This window comes from Plecotus auritus (genome assembly GCF_963455305.1).
Source record: "Plecotus auritus genome assembly, chromosome: 1".
Taxonomy (NCBI): Eukaryota; Metazoa; Chordata; class Mammalia; order Chiroptera; family Vespertilionidae; genus Plecotus; species Plecotus auritus.
The window spans coordinates 57,787,935-57,808,289 of NC_137770.1; the positions used below are offsets into that span (position 1 = coordinate 57,787,935).

The window sequence follows — 20,355 nt, forward strand, 5'->3', positions numbered from 1 at the left end:
GGTTTTCTCCACAAGAACTTGACAATCTAGGAAATAATGCCCATGAAACTAATGGAATGTGTGACTAAAAAAATTAAGGGCTAAACTATTATAAGCCTAATATTTTTATATTCTCCCACGAACAAAATAATATATTTTTCCTTTGTTTCCTCAAGCATTTTGGTAACACTAACACACACATAATAAACTATTTCCCCCTATATACATTACATATCAACTCATGTTATTGATTTTTCTGCCTGCCTAAAACACATAGGAAGCATTATTGATTACCACTGATCTTGTCCTGGAGGTATCTCAGGCCAAAAGAATACACAAGTATCCCAGAGGATACAGAACTAGGCAAAGCAGTTTTATTCTATTTAGCTGTCTTAGTCAAGGCAGAATTAAAATTCTGAAAAGGTATAGTATTACATTTCTTACACATGCTTAGAAGAGAATCATTTTTACAATCATTTAGAACCTCATCTGTGCAAAATAGATCTAATTATTGAAGAATAATCAATGTAAGGTTATCCTTGAAACACTAATATAGCTTAGATTATTGTAATAAAACCTACATCAAGTGAAGTTTCATTTTGAATTACATATAACAAACCTCTAGGCAGTAAATAAAAATCCCCATTTCTTTATAAGGAACTTAATGTAGCCTATTTGATCATTTTTTTTCAAGTTCTCTCCTTTTTCATGTGCTTGAAAATTCCCAACTCTAAAATGTGAACTTGAAAAGACTATTTAATGTAAGCCTTCATGATGATATTGACTGAAAACTAAAGGACACAAATATAGGAGGGGGCTTGGCCAACATGATTTATCAATGCGACTGCTTAATTTTTGTATTAGAAGGTACTCTAAATATGATTTAATAAGAAAGCAAAAAAACATTCTATGTAAAAATGGTACTGCAACAGCCAGGAGAATTCAGAATCACAATGCAATAATTTGGATATTCTTTACCTTTAAAAGATAAAAGTGTCTGAACTCTTGATAAACATAGGCTTGTTTCCTAAGAACTGCTTTTTACCATTAAATGGCTTAGCCCCAACAATGTACTACATATACTTTGATATCTATAACTTGTTTAAATAAAGACCTAATTAACCCTACACCTAAAATTATTAGCCTCAGTTATTATTAAAAATTAAGAACTCATCACTATTTTGCTTTCTAAAAAAAATAAGATGGAGAATACCTAATGTTATAGTCACATAATCTCAAAAAAATTAAAATATTTAATATGGGCCCCTGGAACCTCTGCTCTATGTATATTCTGCAGAATTCCTTAATTTCATACCTATAATATACCCCCCCAAAATAGTATGCAGTTTCAATACATAAAAGCAAGCAGCTGTTCCCTTTCTGAGAGGAGAATGTACTAATTAGAGAGGTAGAAAGGTATAAAACAATCATGATAAAATAGAGTACATAAACTGTTAAGATTTCTCAGTTGAATTCTTTATACTGTACCATGTATTTGTCACTGAAGGATGAAGAAACAAAATTGTTCTAAAATCAAAATGAGTACAGTATTATCATATTTGCAACTGTCCTTTTAATTTAGAAACATCACAGGAGTTTATCTGTAAGTCCATTTGAAATTTCAGAAATTCTGACAGTGGAACTTAAGAGTAACAAAGAAGTCTCTCACCTCAAGTCACAAGCAAAACTCTCAGAGGATGAAGGGGAATTTAGGGCAAAATATAAATGTTGGGCTTTAATAATACCAGTCTTCTGTTAATTTTCAACAAATAATTAAAAAACAGACTGTAATAATATCCAAATTTGGGAAACACTGACATTTGTGAAATAATTGTATTATGATGCAAATTAATTTACATTGAAATTCTAGGGATATGTTAGCAATTATCAGCATGTTGTTAAAGAATTCTATCCTGAGAATCTCATTAGATAGTGATGCAAAGTACAGTTGTTATCATTCTGAGAACAAAAGAATCTTGAATGAGTAATCAATAGCAACTGGCAGAAAATGAGACATTAATTATGATCCTCTCTAGTGTTTTGTCTAAGACAAGATTTCATTAAATGCTTTGTGCAACCTGAATAGTTCCAAGTCATTACCAACACTTTGGACGAGATATTAATTGGGGGGAGGGGAGAATGGAGATTTACAGGGAAACAAAGTAAAAGGAAACCTAAGATGCTTCTGTATTCCTTCCCCAGGTCAATAAAAACACACCAACCACCACTAGCCAACTTTAATGCTTGTTCTTATACAAGTCCAAAATCTTATAATCTTAAGACTGTCTCTTGAAAATTTAATTTAATTATCACTTTCTATACTTAAAGTGTCATGCAGGTTTGAGAAGATAATGACAGTCATCCATCAAATGCATCCTGCCAATGCAATCAACCCAATCTATCTTGAAAAGAGAAAAAAGAATCTATATACTATTAAATTACCAAAACATGGTAAGCTTAGGATTTAAGTTTACCAATCTTCTTTACTTATCAGCAACAGAGGGAAATTTTATCATCTTAATACTTCCTTCTCATAATTTTCTCTCTCTGAACTTTTCTCCCAAATCTGGCATCAGCCAATGAAAATATATCTAAGTAGAGATTTGGGATGTAGATCAATAAAAGAAAGACTTCTTGAAAATAAAGGAACTATGAAGAGAACAAACTAAAAGCCATTTTAATATATCCAATATTTAAATAACTACAACTATGCAATAAGAATAACTTGCTTTTAGGATTTTATAGGCATCCATAAAGAGAGTCCCTACTTCCAAAAGTGCTGTAAAAGGCATACTCTGTCTTCTTCCAAATAAGTTTTTCTGACTGTCTACATGTAGAAACTTCCTTGTTAAACAGGACCCTCTGAAAGTCATCTGCAAAGCTACCAGGAAGCCTTTGAGCAGTTTCTTTTGTGAAGACAAAGGAGCCAACTATGTGAAGTGCTAACAGCATTAGAAGAAGAGGAGATAAATGTCATTTCTCTTTTGCTTTTGTGGAAATGGTGTTAAATAGTCCTAAGAATTTCAGCAGAGGTTCTAATACTTTGAAGCCACTCCCTTTTACATCTAGTAATTGAGTACCCCTTCTTCCCAGGAATTGTATTTCCAGGAATACAATTAAGAGCAACACAAAACCCAATATTAGTAAGTACTAGGCATATAGTTAGGCATGCAATACTTTTTGAACTAAAACATTCTATACTGGACATCTTTAAAAAATTAAACTTTTTAATTTTGAAATTCTCAAATATAAACAAAAGTAGAAAAACACACACAATACAATGAGCCTTCATATGCCTTTCACTCAGCTTCAACAACTCAGTATTCTGCTGCTCCTGCTTGCTTCATTTATTGTCATCTTTCAGCTCTTGTTATACCCCCCAAAACTGACAATAATCCCTTATTATCATGTAATATCCAGTCTGTGGTCACCTCTGTTTTAATTTTATATTCTGAAATGGTGTCTATTCTCTAGCCATTATTTAATAGACGTTTTTCTCCCAAAATAAATTTGCAAAAGATAAACTGACTTTTTAAAATAATGTTCCCCCAAAGTATTAAGCACCAAAAGTCTTAGTAAGTAATATGGAAAGAGCAGAAACAGAAACAATGAAGATTTTTCCCCTTGCCAACTCCCCTGTACAATATAACAATCTCTGGCCTTTTAACAGAAGCAGGAAATTAAAATTGCCTACTGCCTGACACTTCAAGATGAGACTTTTTTTCCCACGAAACAATTTATTTTACCTATGTTTCAAACTCACAAATCCCAGAAGTTCACTCTGCAGGCAGCTGACAGCTTATTCCTCTTGCTAATGAGCTTTTTCCTAGATCACAGGATTCAAATTCAAACATTTTCTGAATGCCTACTGTGTGCCAACCATTGTACATGGCCCTTTGACATGCTACTGCGTCAATAAATAATCTCATGAATAGCTTCAATACTGATCCAACATACAACTTCCATGTCTCTTTAATATTCCAGACTCTAACAATTCTCTAACCACCATCGACTAATTTATTCCCAAGAGGATATTGTTAGTACTGGGAACCACATGACTTTTGAAAATTTTAAGTACAATATTCAACTCTGAGATAACCTATTCTTACAGCACCACTGTCCCCTAATTACTTACTATACTTGTTCTTTCGCCTCAACACATCCAATATCTTGACCTTTTCTTTTCCAGTTCCAAAGTTTAATCATGGCTTCACTTCCTTTTTTCGAAAACTGGACCATAAAGTCTAATTCTTGAACCATTATCACATCACTACCTCAATTCTAGCCTCACTTCATTTATCAGCTATCAAACCTTGGATAAATTGTATAACCCCTGACAGTTCAGGTTCCTTGGTTGTGAAATAGGAAGAAAAATAGTACCAGCAATAGCAGCAACAACAACACTTTTTTCAGAGAATATTGTAAGGACCAAATGAAATGTTTGTAAGGTGTTATACACAATGTCTGGCACTAGTAAGAGTCTGATGTATGCTATCATATGCATTACAATTAGCCTATATAATTGTCCTGCAAACCTGATCACTATATCAATTCAAATATTTGCTTCTACATTTAGTCTGCCGAGTACTATTGGAACAAAAATTAAAGTGCATGTAAAACCTTGTAGATTACTGTCAGTAGTAATTTTTGGTCTCTAACCTTAGATGGATCAGCAGTGCCTTTTAGAAAACCTGTACTTGTCAGTAGAGAGCTCATGAAATTGGAGGAACATTTAAGGTCTTTTATTTTAAACAACAGATGCTCTACTCCTTCTATTATAAAAATCCCATTGAAGTGAAAGTCTAGCCTCTGCTCGAGCACATCCAGTGAGAAGGAAGTCACTACCTACCAAGGTTCTATCTTAGGTACTACTAGAGGCCCGGTGCATGAAATTCGTGCCCTCGGGGGCAGGGGGTGTCCCTCAGCCCGGCCTGCACCCTCTCACAGTCCTGGAGCTGTCAGTAGGATATCCTTAGCGCTGCCTTGGAGGCAGGAGAGGCTCCCGCCACCACCGTTACAACTTGCCAGTCACCAGTCGTGAGCCTGGCTTCTGGCTGAGCGGTGCTCCCCCTGTGGGAGTGCACTGACCACCAGGGGGCAGCTCCTGTGTTGAGCGTCTGTCCCCTGGTGGTCAGTGCGCATCACAGCGACTGGTCGTTCTGCCCTTTGGTTGATTTGCATATTAGCCTTTTATTATACACTGATTGGCCAGATTATGGTCTCTGAACGCATAATAATCTGGCCACTCAGTGTATATCCTATATAATAAAAGGCTAATATGCAAATTGTCCCCTCGACCAGGAGTTCGACCAGCAGGCAGGCCAGCCAACAGCCCATGTCCCCTCCCCCTGGCCAGGCTGGCCAGACCCCACCCATGCACAAATTCATGCACCAGGCCTCTAATTTTATATATATATATATACACACACACACACACACACACACACACATACACGTATATGTATACACACACACACTCTGAGTGGCCAGATTATTATGCATTCAGAGATCATCATAATCTGGCCACTCAGTGTATAAGATGAAAATACTCTTGTATTAAGTTAAAATCAGGATTGCTTAACTCCTGGACCTACTGTCCACAGTTTTAACCTCAAAAGTTACAGTAAAAACAATAAATTATGCTTCAAATATTTGAAAATGTTTCTTTAATTCTCAGCAGGCCAGTATATGACTGACTGCCTACATATGAAAGCCCCTGATTCTCTTCTCAGAAATATATATCTGCATAGGAAAAAACTGTGCTTTGATGGAAAATTGTACATTATCTAGCATAGATGGTCAGTCAGTTCTGATAAAAACATTCAAGCTCGCCCTGGCCAGTGTGGTTCAGTTGGTTGGGCATAGCCCTATGCATCAAATGATTGCCAGTTGATACCCAGTCAGGGCACATGCCCGGATTGTGGGCTGGATTTTAAAAAACAAACAAAAATCATTCATTTAAGCTCTGTGAGAGAATACTGTCTCTGTTGTAACCACTCAACTTCATCTCTGTAGCAAGAAAGGAGCCATAGCCAATATGTAAACAAATTTGCAAGGCTATATTCTAATAAAACCATTTACCAAAAAAAAAAGGAAAGGGGTGGGGATATTTGGCTGGTAGCCATAGTTTGCTGACTCCTGGTCTAGAGTACATCTTTCTAGGTACCTGATTCTCAATCTATGGGAGTTATTTTATAACTCTGTTGGTTGTAGATAACTGATAGCAATGCAAAATCGACCTGCAAAAAATTGTCCACTGAAAGTATGAACAACCCTCCCTCACCCTCAAAATCTCTACCATACTCCTCAAAGGGAAAAAGAAATGTTTGCCTCCATTTGAACATTAATTTCCGTAATTCTGAATGTGTTTGTTTTTAGATTCTCCTTTGAACTGGTTCTAACACCTTATACATTTCTACACTGATGAGATAAAATCTATATACATGTTCATTTTTATATCTGTAGGAGTCATAATTTTACCTATTTAAAAATTATATTTTAATACCTACAATGTGCTATTGTTACATGATAACTTAAACTACCTCCCATCCTACTGTTCTTCATATGTGGCTTTACAACAATAGTGTCTCAAATAGTTTCTTTGTCTCCAGTTTATAAATTCTCTTGTATATCTGGAGCCAGAGCTCAACTTTCTAAGAAACAATTGTATTTTTCATCATGCCACATGTCCAATTTCAAACACTTACAGGGTAAAAAACAAATCCTTCAAGCATTGTTCTTAAAATTCAAAGATCTCACACTGTTCCTTTAAGTAAATATTTCATTCAAGCCAAACAAAAATGCTACTATTCACTTTTTTTTTATTTTAAAATACACTGACTTTTCTTCTTTTAAAATGCTACTATTCACTTATTTTTTCTTGTAAAATACATTAAAAGGCATTCATTGATACCTTCTATTTGTCAGACACAGAGCTAGATGATTGTGAAATACAACAAAGAAGAAGCCAATGACTCTGACCTCCAACAGTTTACAGTTTTAGTGGGACAAAATCAAGGAAGTAATTACATGATGTGTTAAATATCACTGCCTCTGCGCGGCCGGTGTGGCTCAATGGTTGAATGTCGACCCTGAACCAAGAGGTCGCTGGTTTGATTCCCAGTCGGGGCACAAGCATGGGTTGCAGGCTCAATCCCCAGTAGGTGGCAGCAAATCAATGATGCAGGTGGCAGCCAATCAATGATTCGTTGTCATCATTGATGTTTTTCTCTCTCTCTCCCTCTTCCTCTCTGAAATCAATAATAATGTATTAAAAAATACTACTGCCTCTATTTCATTAGTCATATGCTATCTTTCCCCAAGATGTCCTTCTCTTTACTCTGTCAAATTTTACCAATTCTCCAAGATCTGAGAGTTCTACATTTTCCTTTGCAAAATCTTCTCTATATCAAGATCACATTCATTTTTCTCTCTTCTTATATCTATACTACTTATTTGAGACTAGAGGCCCAATGAACGAAGATTCGTGCAAGAATGGGCCTTCCTTCCCCTGGCTGCCAGCAGTGCCTTTACTCTGGCCGGAGCCACCTTTCCGCTCCGGCCCGGAGCCACCTTTCCGCCTTCCCATGCTGCCCAGAGGCCCGGAGCGGCTGGGATGGTGCAGAATGCCTGCGTCTTCGCAAGCGTCCTGCCCCACCACCAGCTGCTCTTAAGGACTGATACTATTCTTTTATTCTGTTGCCTGGCCCAGCTCCTTATTCATGGTAAAACAAACACAAATTTGTTGATTTGATTCTATATGTTAGGCAAATCCTGTAATGTGTGGTTGTTTCCTTGACATTTTTCACCCAGTAAGAAAGAAGCATCAACAAAAAGATGAAACATTTAACTGATAAATGAATTTGGTCTGCTTACAATAAAAGTTGTAACAAATCTTTATGAATTGGAAATGCCTTAGTTATTAAGGGCACAATAGTCCTTATGGAATAAGGGATTCTTTTTATTAAAAATAACACTAAAATTGCAAAAATTTAGCCCATAAAATGTAAAATACAATGTGGAATATAGATTTGTGTAATCCTATATAATATAAGCCTAATATGCTAAGTGTCCAGTCGACCAGTTGGCCATTCAACCAATCAAAGCATAATATGCTAATGATATGCTAAGGCCACTCAACCACTTGCTATGACGTGCACTGACCACAAGGCCAACCAGTCACTATGATGTGCACTGACCACCAGGGGCAGATGCTCCAACCAGTAGGTTAGCTTGCTGCTGGGGTAATGCCAATCGGGACTGAGCAAGATGGGCTGGACATGCCCTGGAGCCCTCCCGCAGTCCCTCCCCAGCTGGCCAACCTCCCATATCCCTCCCCGGCCCCAATGGTGCACCGGTGGGGTCCCTCGGCCTTGTCTGCACCCTCTCACAATCCAGGACCCCTCGGGGGATGTCAGAGAGCCAGTTTTGGCCTGATCCTGCAGGCCAGGCCGAGGGACCCCACTGGTGCACGAATTCATTCACCAGGCCTCTCGTTAGTCCTATAAAATCAGTGCAAAAATCTATTATTTGATTAAAAATAGGTTTGAAATAGAGCAAATCACCTAGAATGCTTAACACACTTATATTAAATTTATAGAAATCTATAAATCTGGACTAGAGTACTAGTATATCTTTCCAGGAACCTGATTCTTAGTCCCTGGGAACTATTTTATAACTCTGTAAATTGTAGATAACTGATAGCAATGCAAAATAATTCTTACCAATAGAGATTAAACAATTAGGTTATTGAAATCATTTTAAATGCATTAAATATTGTCTTAGCAACTTAAAATGTAAAAGCAGTAATGGGTTCAAGATACACCATCTTTGGTTGAGGAGTTTGAGAAACTCCCAGAAGCAGGAAGCTGACTCTGATCCCTCGCCCCCAAGCCCTTCTTCCCTGAAGCAGGCCACAACATCTTCAATGTGAGAGATACCCTTACTATACCCAGAGGAAAGGAGCATCCTTATCTCTAAAGACAAAGGGATGCCAAGAAAAATCCTAACAAAAAGGTCTTGCTAAATTTCCCCCAATTTACCTCATCCTTGTTAATCTATCATAGTCCTCCACAACTATGCCCACTCTTCATCAAACCTGGCATTTCAGTTGCTAATGAAGGCTCATGACATGTAAAACTTTCTGTAAATAAGTATGCATACTTTTCTCCGGTTAATCTTTGTCGGTTTGCTTTTCAGACCTAGCTAGGGACCCTGAGAGGGCTGAGGAAAACTTTCCCCCCCTATAGCAGCAGGACTTTCTCATACTCTTATGGGCATCTTAGGCTGGATAATTATTCTTATTGACCTTATCCTTTAGGGTTTCTCTATATATGTCAGAAATCACCCCATTATGTAACACAGTTCAAATTATAAAACTGCCAGTTCTCATTGGCTAAGGAAAATAGTTCTCTTAGGAGAGAAGCCTTATTATGGGGAGAGGGAGAGGAAGAAAGAAGTACCTACACCATAGTATCTTTTATGTAGCAGCTTGTAATCATGCTACCAAGTAGAAATAATCCTGTTCTTGAAATGACCACAGAATTACAAGTTTAGAAGGGACTGGAAATTTGTTTATCCACTGCACTTAAATCTTCAGCCGTGAAGAGAAAAACTGTAGAAGTCTTGGGTAATCTTTTACAGAGCTGTAGGAATTCTTTCTATATCTTGAATATGGGTCCTTAGTTAGATAGGTGCTTTATAAATATTGACTCCCAGGAGTGTGGCTTGTCTAATTTTTTGAAACCTATGCCATTTTTTCTTAATTTATTGATTGGGGGCAGGGAGGGAGGGAAGAGAAGGGGAGGGGGGAGAGAGAGAGAGAGAAAGAGAGAGAGAGAGAGAGAGAGAGAGAGAGAGAGAGAGAGAGAGAGAGACCACTTATTTATACATTCATTGGTTGATTCTTGCATGTGCCCTGACCAGGGATTGAACCTGCAACCTTGGTATATCAGGACAATGCTCTAACCCAGCAGTCGCCAACCTTTGGGACCTTGCGGACCTCCCGTTGGCGACCGCTGCTCTAACCAACTGAGTACCAAGCCAGGGTAAACGTATGCCTTTGGATAAGCAGAAAATTTTAATTTTGATGAAGTCTAATTTACCATGTTTTCTTGTGTGGTTATTTCTTTCCGTATTCTGTGTAAGAAACCGTTGCTTACCCCCCAATTGAGAAGATATTCTCCTGTTTTCTTCTTAAAAATTTTTTTTGCAGTTTTAGCTTTTACATTTAGGTATAGGATCGATCCTCAATAATTTTTGTGTTTAGTGAGAGAAAAGGACTGATGTTCATATTTGTCTGTACTCATATCCACTTGTTACTGCATTTTTTTTTTATGGTTGTTCAAAAATCTTTCCTTTACCCATTGGACTACTTCAGCAAACATTGTTGAAAATCTAACTATATGTGGAACGTAAGTGACTTCATCTTAAAGCTAATCCACCACCTTGATATCTGGGTGAACCTGGACCCCTTTCCCTGCTCTGAAATGCACACACAGAGTTCTGGGCTGTTCCCAGGACTCCTGTCACTCTCTCCAGGGGAGGGGATCTCAGAACTCACTCTGGCACCAGAGCCTCCCACACCTGGTTCTTTTGATTATTCACACATTTTCACTGCTTAGGAGATACAAGCACTTGGTCTGGGGGGTGGAAGGTAGGAGGATCCATTAGTCTTGCTGCCACCTGAGACTGCTTTCTGTCTATAAATCCCCTATTACAGTCTTTAAACTGACAAGCTGCACTTGTCTGCCTTGTTCTTTGGCCTCTTGGCACCTCTGGTGTTTGGGGACCGCTTTGCATATACAGCCCTACCAGAAAACAAACTATGTGAAGTGTGTACTGGGCTCTATTTTATTCTAATGCCATATTTCTTAGCCATGATAGTTCTCGCTGCTTAATTACTATAGCTTTATATAAGACCTTAATTTATACTAGTGAGGTAGCATAAATTTTCCAAGTCCACTCTTTACTTTTCAAGACTGCTCTAGGTATTCAGGTGCTTTTTATTAAAAAAAATAAAATAAAATTAGCTTGTAAATTCACACACACACACACACACACACACACACTCCTGGTATGGTTATATTTGTGACTGCATTTAACCTACAAATCAATTTGGGAAGAATTGACATTTTAAGAATAATATTGTCTTCCTATTCATAAACATTATACATCTCTTCATTTGCTGATGTCTTTTTAAACTTCTCTAAATAATTAGTAGTTTCAGCGTTGAGGTCTTACATGTCTTTTAAAATTTATTCCTAAGTATTTTAACTTTTTTAGATGCTACTATAAATGCCACTTCTTTTCTTTAAAAAACAACAACACACAACTGTTCTTTGCACCCAATAAAATGTTCAGAACTTGTGTACTACTCAATTTTGAATGCATATCAATACACAAGACATTTCCATTACCTAGGAAATAGGGACTCCCTCCTCTCACATTGGCAACCACTAATTTGAATTTCATCAACACATGACAGTTTTTGCTATTATAGACATTCATATAAAGGGAGTCACACAGTGACACTTGGCCTCTTTCACTCAGCGTAACATTGAGATAATTAGATCATTCCATTTTATTGCTGAATACATTCAATGTGAGAACATAACAGGTCATTTATCTACTCTCCTGTTGGTGAACATTTTGGTTGTTTTCAGTTTTAGGCTACAATGAATAAACTGCTACAAACATTTTTTATGAAAGGTTTTGTGAACGTTTTTGCTTCTCTTAGATAAGTACTTGGGAGTAAAATTGCTGAGTCATAGGTGTATGGGTATCTAATTTTACGAGAAACTGCCAAACAGTTTTCTGAAGTCATTGTACCATCTTACAGTCCCACCAGCAATGTTTCATCTTTTTATCTTAGCTATTCTGGTAGGTGTGTACTGGTATGCCACTGTGGTTCTAATTTTCACGTGCCCCATAGCTAAAAATGTGGAGCTTTTGTTTATGTGCAGATTGCCCATTTGTGTATCTTCTTCTGTCAAGTGCCTGCTCAAGTGTTTTGTACATTTAAAAAACTGGGTTGCTTATTTTGTATTACTTAGTTGTCAGGAATCACTGTACATATAAGTCCTTTGTCAGATATATGTGTTGCAAATACCTTCTCCTTCTCTGTGGCTTCTCTTTTCATTTTCTTGACATTCTTTTTTGATGAACAGTTTCAAATTTTTATTAAGTTCAATGTATCAAGTTTTCTATTATATTTTCTGCTTTCTATGTCTTCCTTAAGAAATTTTTATTAACCCTTAAGTGGAAAAGATATTCATCCATATTTTCCCTAGCAACCTTATTATTTTAGTTTTCATTTTTAAGTCCATGATCTATCTCAAATTTATGTTTGTATATGGTGTAAGGTAGGATTGTGTTTTTAAAATACTGACATACAGTTGTTTCAGCACCAGAGGTTAAAGAGGTGTTTCTTTTCTCACTAAATTATGGGGTTGCTCTTACCAAACATTATTTACAATATAGCTGTGGCACTACAGTCATCCTCCCTTACCTATGTTTTCACTTCCTGAGGTTTTAGTTATCCGTGATCAATCATAGTCCGAAAAATATTAAGTGGAAAATTCCAGAAATAAACAATTCATAAATTTTGGATTGTGTGTCATCCTAATAAGTACATGATGAAATTTCATGCTGACCAAAAAGCAACCATCAAGTTGTTTGTAATGTATGTATCGTCAGGTCATAGTAGCCTAACCCTATGCCATAATGCCTACTGTCAATCATCTCATCACATAGGCATTTTATCATCTCACATCATCACGAGGAGTACAATACAGTAATGCCCCTTTATCTGCAGAAAATATGTTCCAATGAGTGCCTGAAACAGTGTATAATACCAAACCCATTATATATATTTTTTCTATAAATACATACCTTTCCACTTGAAAAAGTATTTTATAGCTTCTCTTTGGCATATCTGGATTGCTAGTATCACTACTCTTGTGGTTTGGGACCATTGTTGAGTAAAATAAGGATTACTTGAACACAATGTGATAACCACAAGGGCTACAATGTGAGTAATGTGTGGGTACATATATAGTATAGATACAATGGACAAAATATAGACTACTATCTTACCTAATAATAGACAAACATGTAAATTGACCATACCTCCGCTATGCCCACCAGCCAATCAGGAGTGATATGCAAATCAACCCAACAAAGATGGAAGTTAATTTGCATGCACAGGTGCCGAGTGACCCGGGGCAGGTGGGACGCAGGCGTTCCGCCCCACCCCCAGTCTCTCAGGGCCTCTGGGCAGTGTGGGAAGGCGGGGCCGGAGTGGAAAGGTGGTGCCGGCAGCCAGGGAAAAGAAGGCCCGTTCTAGCACGAATCTTCGTGCATCAGGCTTCTAGTATTTTATAGTTTTGCTTTTTGAAGTCTTACGATTTTTAAATTCAATTTATCCCTCAGTATTTTATGCTTTTTTGATATGATTATAAACGGTACTATTGTGTTAATTTAATTTTTTAATCTTTCATTGATAGTGTACAGAAATTGGAGTTTTTAGATTGGCTTTGTATCCTGACACAGCTAAAAGTATTTATTATTTCCAGTAGTACACAGGCTTTCCCATGTACACAAATGTCATCTGCAAATTCAGCTCCATGAATTCCTTTCCAATTTTTATGTCTTCTTTTTCTTACCTTATTACACTGGCCAGGACATAAAATTCAAGTAACAATAGTGGAAATTCTTGTCTTGTTCCTAATATTAGGGGGAACACTACTAGTCTTTCACCATTAAGTAAACTCTCAGCTATAGACCTTCCATGAAGGACTTATCAAACTAAGGAAGCTATTTTCTATGCTTTATTTGTTGAGAGATTTTGAGTATTTGAATTTGTCAAATATCTTTTCTACTTCTATGGAAAAATCGTATTGTTTTCTTTTTAATTCTGTTAATGTGATAAAATGAATTACTGATTTTGAAATGTTAAGCCGAATTTTCATTTTTCTGGTACAAAAAATGAGTTGTTGCTCACCTCATAAAATGAGCTACAAGGTGTTCCCTCCTCCTCTGTTTTTGAGTACAGTATGTAAAAAATTATTTGTCCCCCCCCCCCCCCCCCCGCCTTAAGCATTTGGAAGAATTCACCAGTGAAACCATATGACCCTCAAGTTTTCTTTGTGGGAAAGTGTTTGAAATAAACCTTTCTTCCATTCTACTGGTAATTTGGGTTCTTTCCCCCTCTTTCCAATACTCTTTTGTCTTAGTCTAGCTAGAAGTTATTAATTTTATAGATCTTTTCAATCACATTTTGGCTTTCTTAATTTTTCCTATTATGTGTATAATATTACATTGGTTTCTGCTTTTATTTGTATTATTTCCTCCATTCTACTTATTTTGTGTTTCTTTTTCTAACTTCTTAGAGCAGAACCTCAGGTCATGCACTGTAGAACTTCTTTGCCAATACAAGCATTTAATGCTATACCTTTTCTTCTGAGCACTGCCTTAGCTGCACCAACAAATTTTGTTATATAACATTTTATTATAATTCAGTTAAAATTATCTTTGAAATTCTCTTGTGATTTCTTTTTAGAACCATAGGTTATTTGGACATGGGCTTTTAAATTTCCACAATTTTGGTGTTATTCTAGATATCTTACTGACGTCTCATTCAATTATTTTGTGATTTCAAAACTTTTCAATATATTGACATTAGTTTTATAAACCAGCATATGCAATCCTGTTGAATGTAACATATGCCCTTGAGAATAATTTATATTCTTCAGTTGTTGGGAATAGAGTTCTATAAAATATCAATTAGATCAAGGTAGTTGACAGTTTGTTTAGTTCTAAGTTTTTGTCTACTTATTCGGGCAACTGCTGAGTTATTCAAATCTATAATTATAATTTGGAATTTGTTTATTTCTCTCTTTAATTCTATCAATTTTTGCTTCATTTATTTTGAAGCTCTGTTATTAGGTATATACACACTTATTAATATTCTTCCTGATGTATTGACTCATCATTTTATCATTATCTAATGTCTGCATATGAGATTGGCTATAATGGAAAAAGAGGATGGTAAAGAAGCAAATGGTATGGGTAAATTTCCAAACTAAGTGTTAATTGAGTTTTTAAAATTAACTGTAATTTTCTCAAGGATATACTATCTGAACTCTGATGAAACTTAAATCTCTTTGGAAAAAAAACAAGACCCTTTTCTAGGTTTGAACACTTTGAAAAAACATATACAAACTACTTTAATACTTAGGAGGTCTCAATGAGAAACTATTGTAATGATAAAAGGATTTTTCACTTTATTATGGCAGTTTTTAAAGTACTATACCTATCCAATATAATAAAAGCCTAATATGCAAATTGAGCATCATTTCCACAAACAAGATGGCTGCCCCCATGTGGTCAAAGATGGCCACCCCCATGTGGACACAGGATGGCCACCACAAGATGGCCAGCAGGGAAAGGCAGTTGTGGGCAATCAGGCCAGCAGGGAAGGGCAGTTGGGAGGGATCAGGCCTGCAAGGGAGGGCAGTTGGGGGCGACCAGGCCTGCAGGGGAGGACAGTTAGAGGCGACCAGGCTGGCAGTGGAGGGCAATTAGGGGCAATCGGGCAGGCATGGGAGGGCAGTTAGGGGCAACCAGGCTGGCAAGAAAGGGAAGTTAGGGGTGACCGGGCCAGCAGGGGAGGGCAGTTGGGGGTGACCTGGCCTGCAGAAGAGGGTAAATGGGGGAAATCAGGCCTGCAGGGGAGGGCAGTTGGGGCGACCAGGCCAGCAGTGGAGGGCAGTTAGGGGCAATCGGGCTGGCAGGGGAGGGCAGTTAGGGGCAATAGGACCGGCAGGGGAACAGTTAGGCATAAATCAGGCTGGCAGGGGAGTGGTTAGGGGGTGATCAGGCTGGCAGGCAGAAGCGGTTAGGGGCAATCAGGCAGAGGCAGGTAAGCGGTTGGGAGCCAGCAGTCCTGGATTGTGAGAGGGATGTCCGACTGCCCATTTAGGCCTGATCCCAGTCAGACATCCCTTGAGGGGTCCCAGATTGGAGTGGGTGCAGGCTGGGCTGAGGGACACCCTGGCCCCTGTGCACAAATTTTGTGCACCGGGCCTCTAGTTATTAATAAAGATGTTGGCTTCTATGTTCTGTGCTGAATCAATTAAAAAAATTCAATTGCAGAATGATCTATTAGTACTTCCAGTAATACTGCCACCCCAGTTTCCTTTAAATGGCTCATCAGTTATATGACTGCCATGAAGGTAATATGAGGAGACTCATTTAGCAACATATTATTACATCATCTTAAGATGAAGTAAGGCCCATCAGGCAGTATTAAATTAGCCTAAATTTTGTAGTATGTCAGCAGCATTTTATGTACATTAATAGCAGAGTTAATGTTCCTTGGGGGGATTTTGTTGAGGAAAATGATTTCTAAGTGGTGTTAGATATAATTTTTTAGTCATTATTTATATTTTCTTGTATCATCATTGTGTGGTTAAAATTGTTATGTAATTTGTGAAAAGTTAAGACAAAATGGCAACCAATTAGTTTTTTCTTCTCTGACCCATTATAATGAATACTGTTTGGAATACAGGTACTTCTTTGAATGGGTGTGCTATACCTCTTTTAACTCTTGAATTTCCTGAGCTTACTACTTAGGCCTCAAATCAGCTGGTGCCATCCACAATAATTTCTCCTACAAAATGCAGCATAGTCAGAGGTAGGTAACAATAATAAATAACAAAGCCACCGTTTCTTTCACAGTAAGGAATCCCTTTGCTTATTTTAAGAGTCCTCATCTTCAGTGAGGGTATTAGTTCTAGCTGCAGTGTAATCTTCCTTCCTCTGTGCTGAATTTTGAGCTTCCTCTTTGGGACTCATGCATTGCTTCTGTGAATTCATAAACAAATCTTTCCCTCACTTGAATACATTTACGTTTTCTTATATATAGAAATATTATTTTATATTTCATACGTTCTAGTAACCTTATTTTTTCTTTTCCACACAGGCCTACCTAATCTCTCCAATATGTTATAAACAATTGTTAAACAGCAATCTTACAGTTTCTTCTTTTTTCATTCTCCTTATATGCTTATACTTAGTGTATACAGAGGAACCTGGTTTCTCACAGCATAATCCCCAGCCCATGTCAATTAGATCACTTGGGGCACTTGTTAAAAATACAAATTCCCAGGCCCCTCCTGGCTCAAACAAGTTAAAATGAAAGGATGGTATGGGGACAGACTAGGAATCTAAGGGATTCTTAAGATAAAGTATAGTATAGCTACATCATAGTTAAAAACATCAAGCATGAGTTTAGGTTTACCACTTGCTAAATGTATGGCCTTAAGCAAATTACTTAACACCATCTACTTATCTGCAAAATGGGTATTGTTAAAATATTAAGTCTGTTCATGTTGTGGGGTTAGTTAGTGCTCAGTAGTAAATGGTAGCAATTGTTATTACAGTGCTACCCACATACATTTAAAATAAATGTGTTTTGTTGTTTTTTAAATCCTTACCTAAGGATATATTAGGTGGGGGAGGGAGCATCAGTTGGTTGCCTCTGTAAGTGCCCTGACCGGGGATCAAACCAGAAACCTAGGTGTATAGGCCGACACTACCACCAACTGAGCCACCTGGCCAAGGCTAAAATAAATGTTTGGTTTTTTTTGATATGAGAATTAAATCTGGTATAAATACACATTAATCCTTGGCAAAAACTGTTAAGATTCATCTTGGTGAAATTGGTGAATTATATAAATAGAGCTTACCTCTGTTTTTAACTAAACAGCAATACCTTTGCCAAGAGAGTATTTAAACTTGTTAATACAGGCATTAACTACGATTTATTGGATGCAGCTGTAGTTTTTAAAAGCTTTGCAATAGCTTTTTTGTTACGTTTAGCAGTAGTGTGAACATTACACAAGTGGCTCTCAAACTTTTTGGTCTATTAAAAATAATATTAAGGGCTCAAACAGCTTTTGTTTTGTGGGTTATATGAACTGAAAACTATGAAAAATATTCATTTACTTTGTAAAATGTACATGGAAGCAAAAATGCTAATTCTATTTTTCAAATGAGGAAATCAATGCAGAGATAGGATTTATGGTTAAATGGTATTTCTTATAACCATAGGTCCTACCTTGTAGAGATCGGAATTGAACCTAAGTCTTTTGACCCTGAATGGCACAATTATGGGATGTGTATGAAATATAGTAGTATTGTTAGTATGACTTAAAATTGGCTCACATGCCCATGTAAGAAATTAGGGTGGATCTGCATGCAGACAGCAGAAAACAAATTGAACATATCCTGCCTTTCCTTTCTAAACCTTTTGGCTTGATTCGGATGGGAATCTGTAGTGAACTGAGTTCAGGATTCTCAGTCTAAAGACATGGGGGGAGAGCTGAGAAGATGACTATTATTTGATACAAAACATGCTAGGGAATGTGCAAGAACTGAAAAAAAGTTTCCATATAAAGAGACTATAGAAAGTGAAAAAACTTATTAGATGTAGGACTGAAATGAAAATATTTCCAATGTTAATAAGGTTAACATTACTGGGTTTTCAAGCTACACAGAGAAACTATATGTTCTTCATGTAATGCATTAGCAGCTTTCTTTTTATGAGGAAATATGCAAAAATCATTTTCAGAAACGATAAGCATTTTGGAAAGAGGTAGGGAGATAACGGCCCTGCTGCTTCCAGGTAAAATGAATATTAGTTTTTAAAATCTGTGATTCTTAAGACTGTCTGGTGAATTGGAGAAGGGAAACCATTTTAAGCAGGGGGAGCACAAGAAAATAAGTTTAATTGCCAAAAACCCAACACAGTCACAAATTAAAGACACAAATAATGGTGAAATAAATTGAATACATTTCTACATCTTCCATTAGAGCATTTACTTATGTATTAAAAATGATCTCACAGCCTTTGTAATTATTAAACTTACTTGACAGCCTGGTAATCCAGTGTCTCTGCTGTACAGGGAAAATGAGCCTCTCTCTGATGTTTTTCCTGTAAAACAAAGAAAATAACTTTATATAAATTCCTCATTTGTTGACAGAATTCAACTTCTAGACCATTCATGATAATAATGTTGCGGTCTGGAAGTACAGAAAATTAGAAACAAGAAGATAAAAATCCAATAAGTAAAATTTTAAGTGTTTACTATCATTCCAGTCAGCTTAACAGTCAAATTCTGACTTTCTACATGTAATAGCATGTATTTTATTAAATGCTTTCTTTTCATTGTAAAACATTAAAAAATATTCAAAAGAACGCACATCTATGTAGTCAACAGTATTATACATGTACCCACTAGTGAGAATTACTTTTTCCCTTATTTGCTTCAGATTGAACATTTCTCCCTCTCTCCTCTCTTTCAGAGATTAAAACAGTATAAGACAGCTCAAATCTCATCCCAGGCCCCAAGGTAACCATTATCATAAAGTTGGTGTATATGATTCCCACGTATATTTTCAACTTTTAAATATATATATTCACTCAAACAATATACATTACTGTTTGTGTTTAATACATTTAAACAGATTGAGATTACATGGGATCTAGTTTTGAAATTTGCATTTTTGTGCAATATTATATTTTTGAGATATATGTTAGCAGACACCTAGTTCATTCATTTTTACAGTTATAAAATGTCACACTATACAAATAAAGTCAGAGTTGGTATATTCTTCTACTGAAAAATAGATTATTTCTACCTTTTTGTTATCATGAAGAGTGCTGAAACAAATATCCTTGCACAAGTGTTATATATACACATAAGGGTTTCTCCAGAATAGACACAAAGAAATAGAACTGCTGGGTTAAAAGATGTACACTTTCAACTTTTCCTTACTATTCTCTGAAGTAATCATGCCAATTTATATTCTTCCCAGAAATGTTAAAAATTCCTGTTAGGACTATATCTGCCTTTCAAATGTCAAATGGCCAAGTGTCAGGAATGGTATGGGCCAGCTCTAGAGGGAGATCAGATGTCCCACAGTACTGACGATTAACAGCAGTGTTCTGACTCATTTGCTTTTTACAACAATGGAATTTAAGTATGTTCAGGAAAGTGAGTCATATGTAGAATATTATATAATTAACTAAACAGTCCTTGACAAACAGACATGTTGCTTAATAAGATTTCTGCAGGGATCACAGTTTAGTGTTAATATCAAAGAAGACACAAAAAATGACATGGCAGAGTAACTCTTGTTCTCCATCCCAAGGTAAAAGTAACAACATAATTAAATCTGAGAAGTTACCCAAAATATTTAAAGTTATTGAGGTTACATGAACTTTACCATAATTGTATACTATACTAGTTATTAGCCTACGATTGTACAAAAATGCACAGTTTATTAATTTAAAAAAATTCCACACATACA

General features: G+C 36.6%; 1 protein-coding gene across 10 annotated transcripts in view; it reads right to left on the reverse strand.

Moving 5' to 3' along the window:
* TCF12 (transcription factor 12) overlaps positions 1-20,355 on the reverse strand; it is a 385,291-nt gene that overhangs the window by 116,616 nt on the left and 248,320 nt on the right. For all 10 annotated transcript variants that reach the window (XM_080675437.1, XM_080675442.1, XM_080675439.1 and 7 more), the window contains one exon: positions 18,912-18,976. In XM_080675437.1, the coding sequence (XP_080531563.1) occupies positions 18,912-18,976 (65 nt within the window). The remainder of the gene's footprint in view (positions 1-18,911; positions 18,977-20,355) is intronic.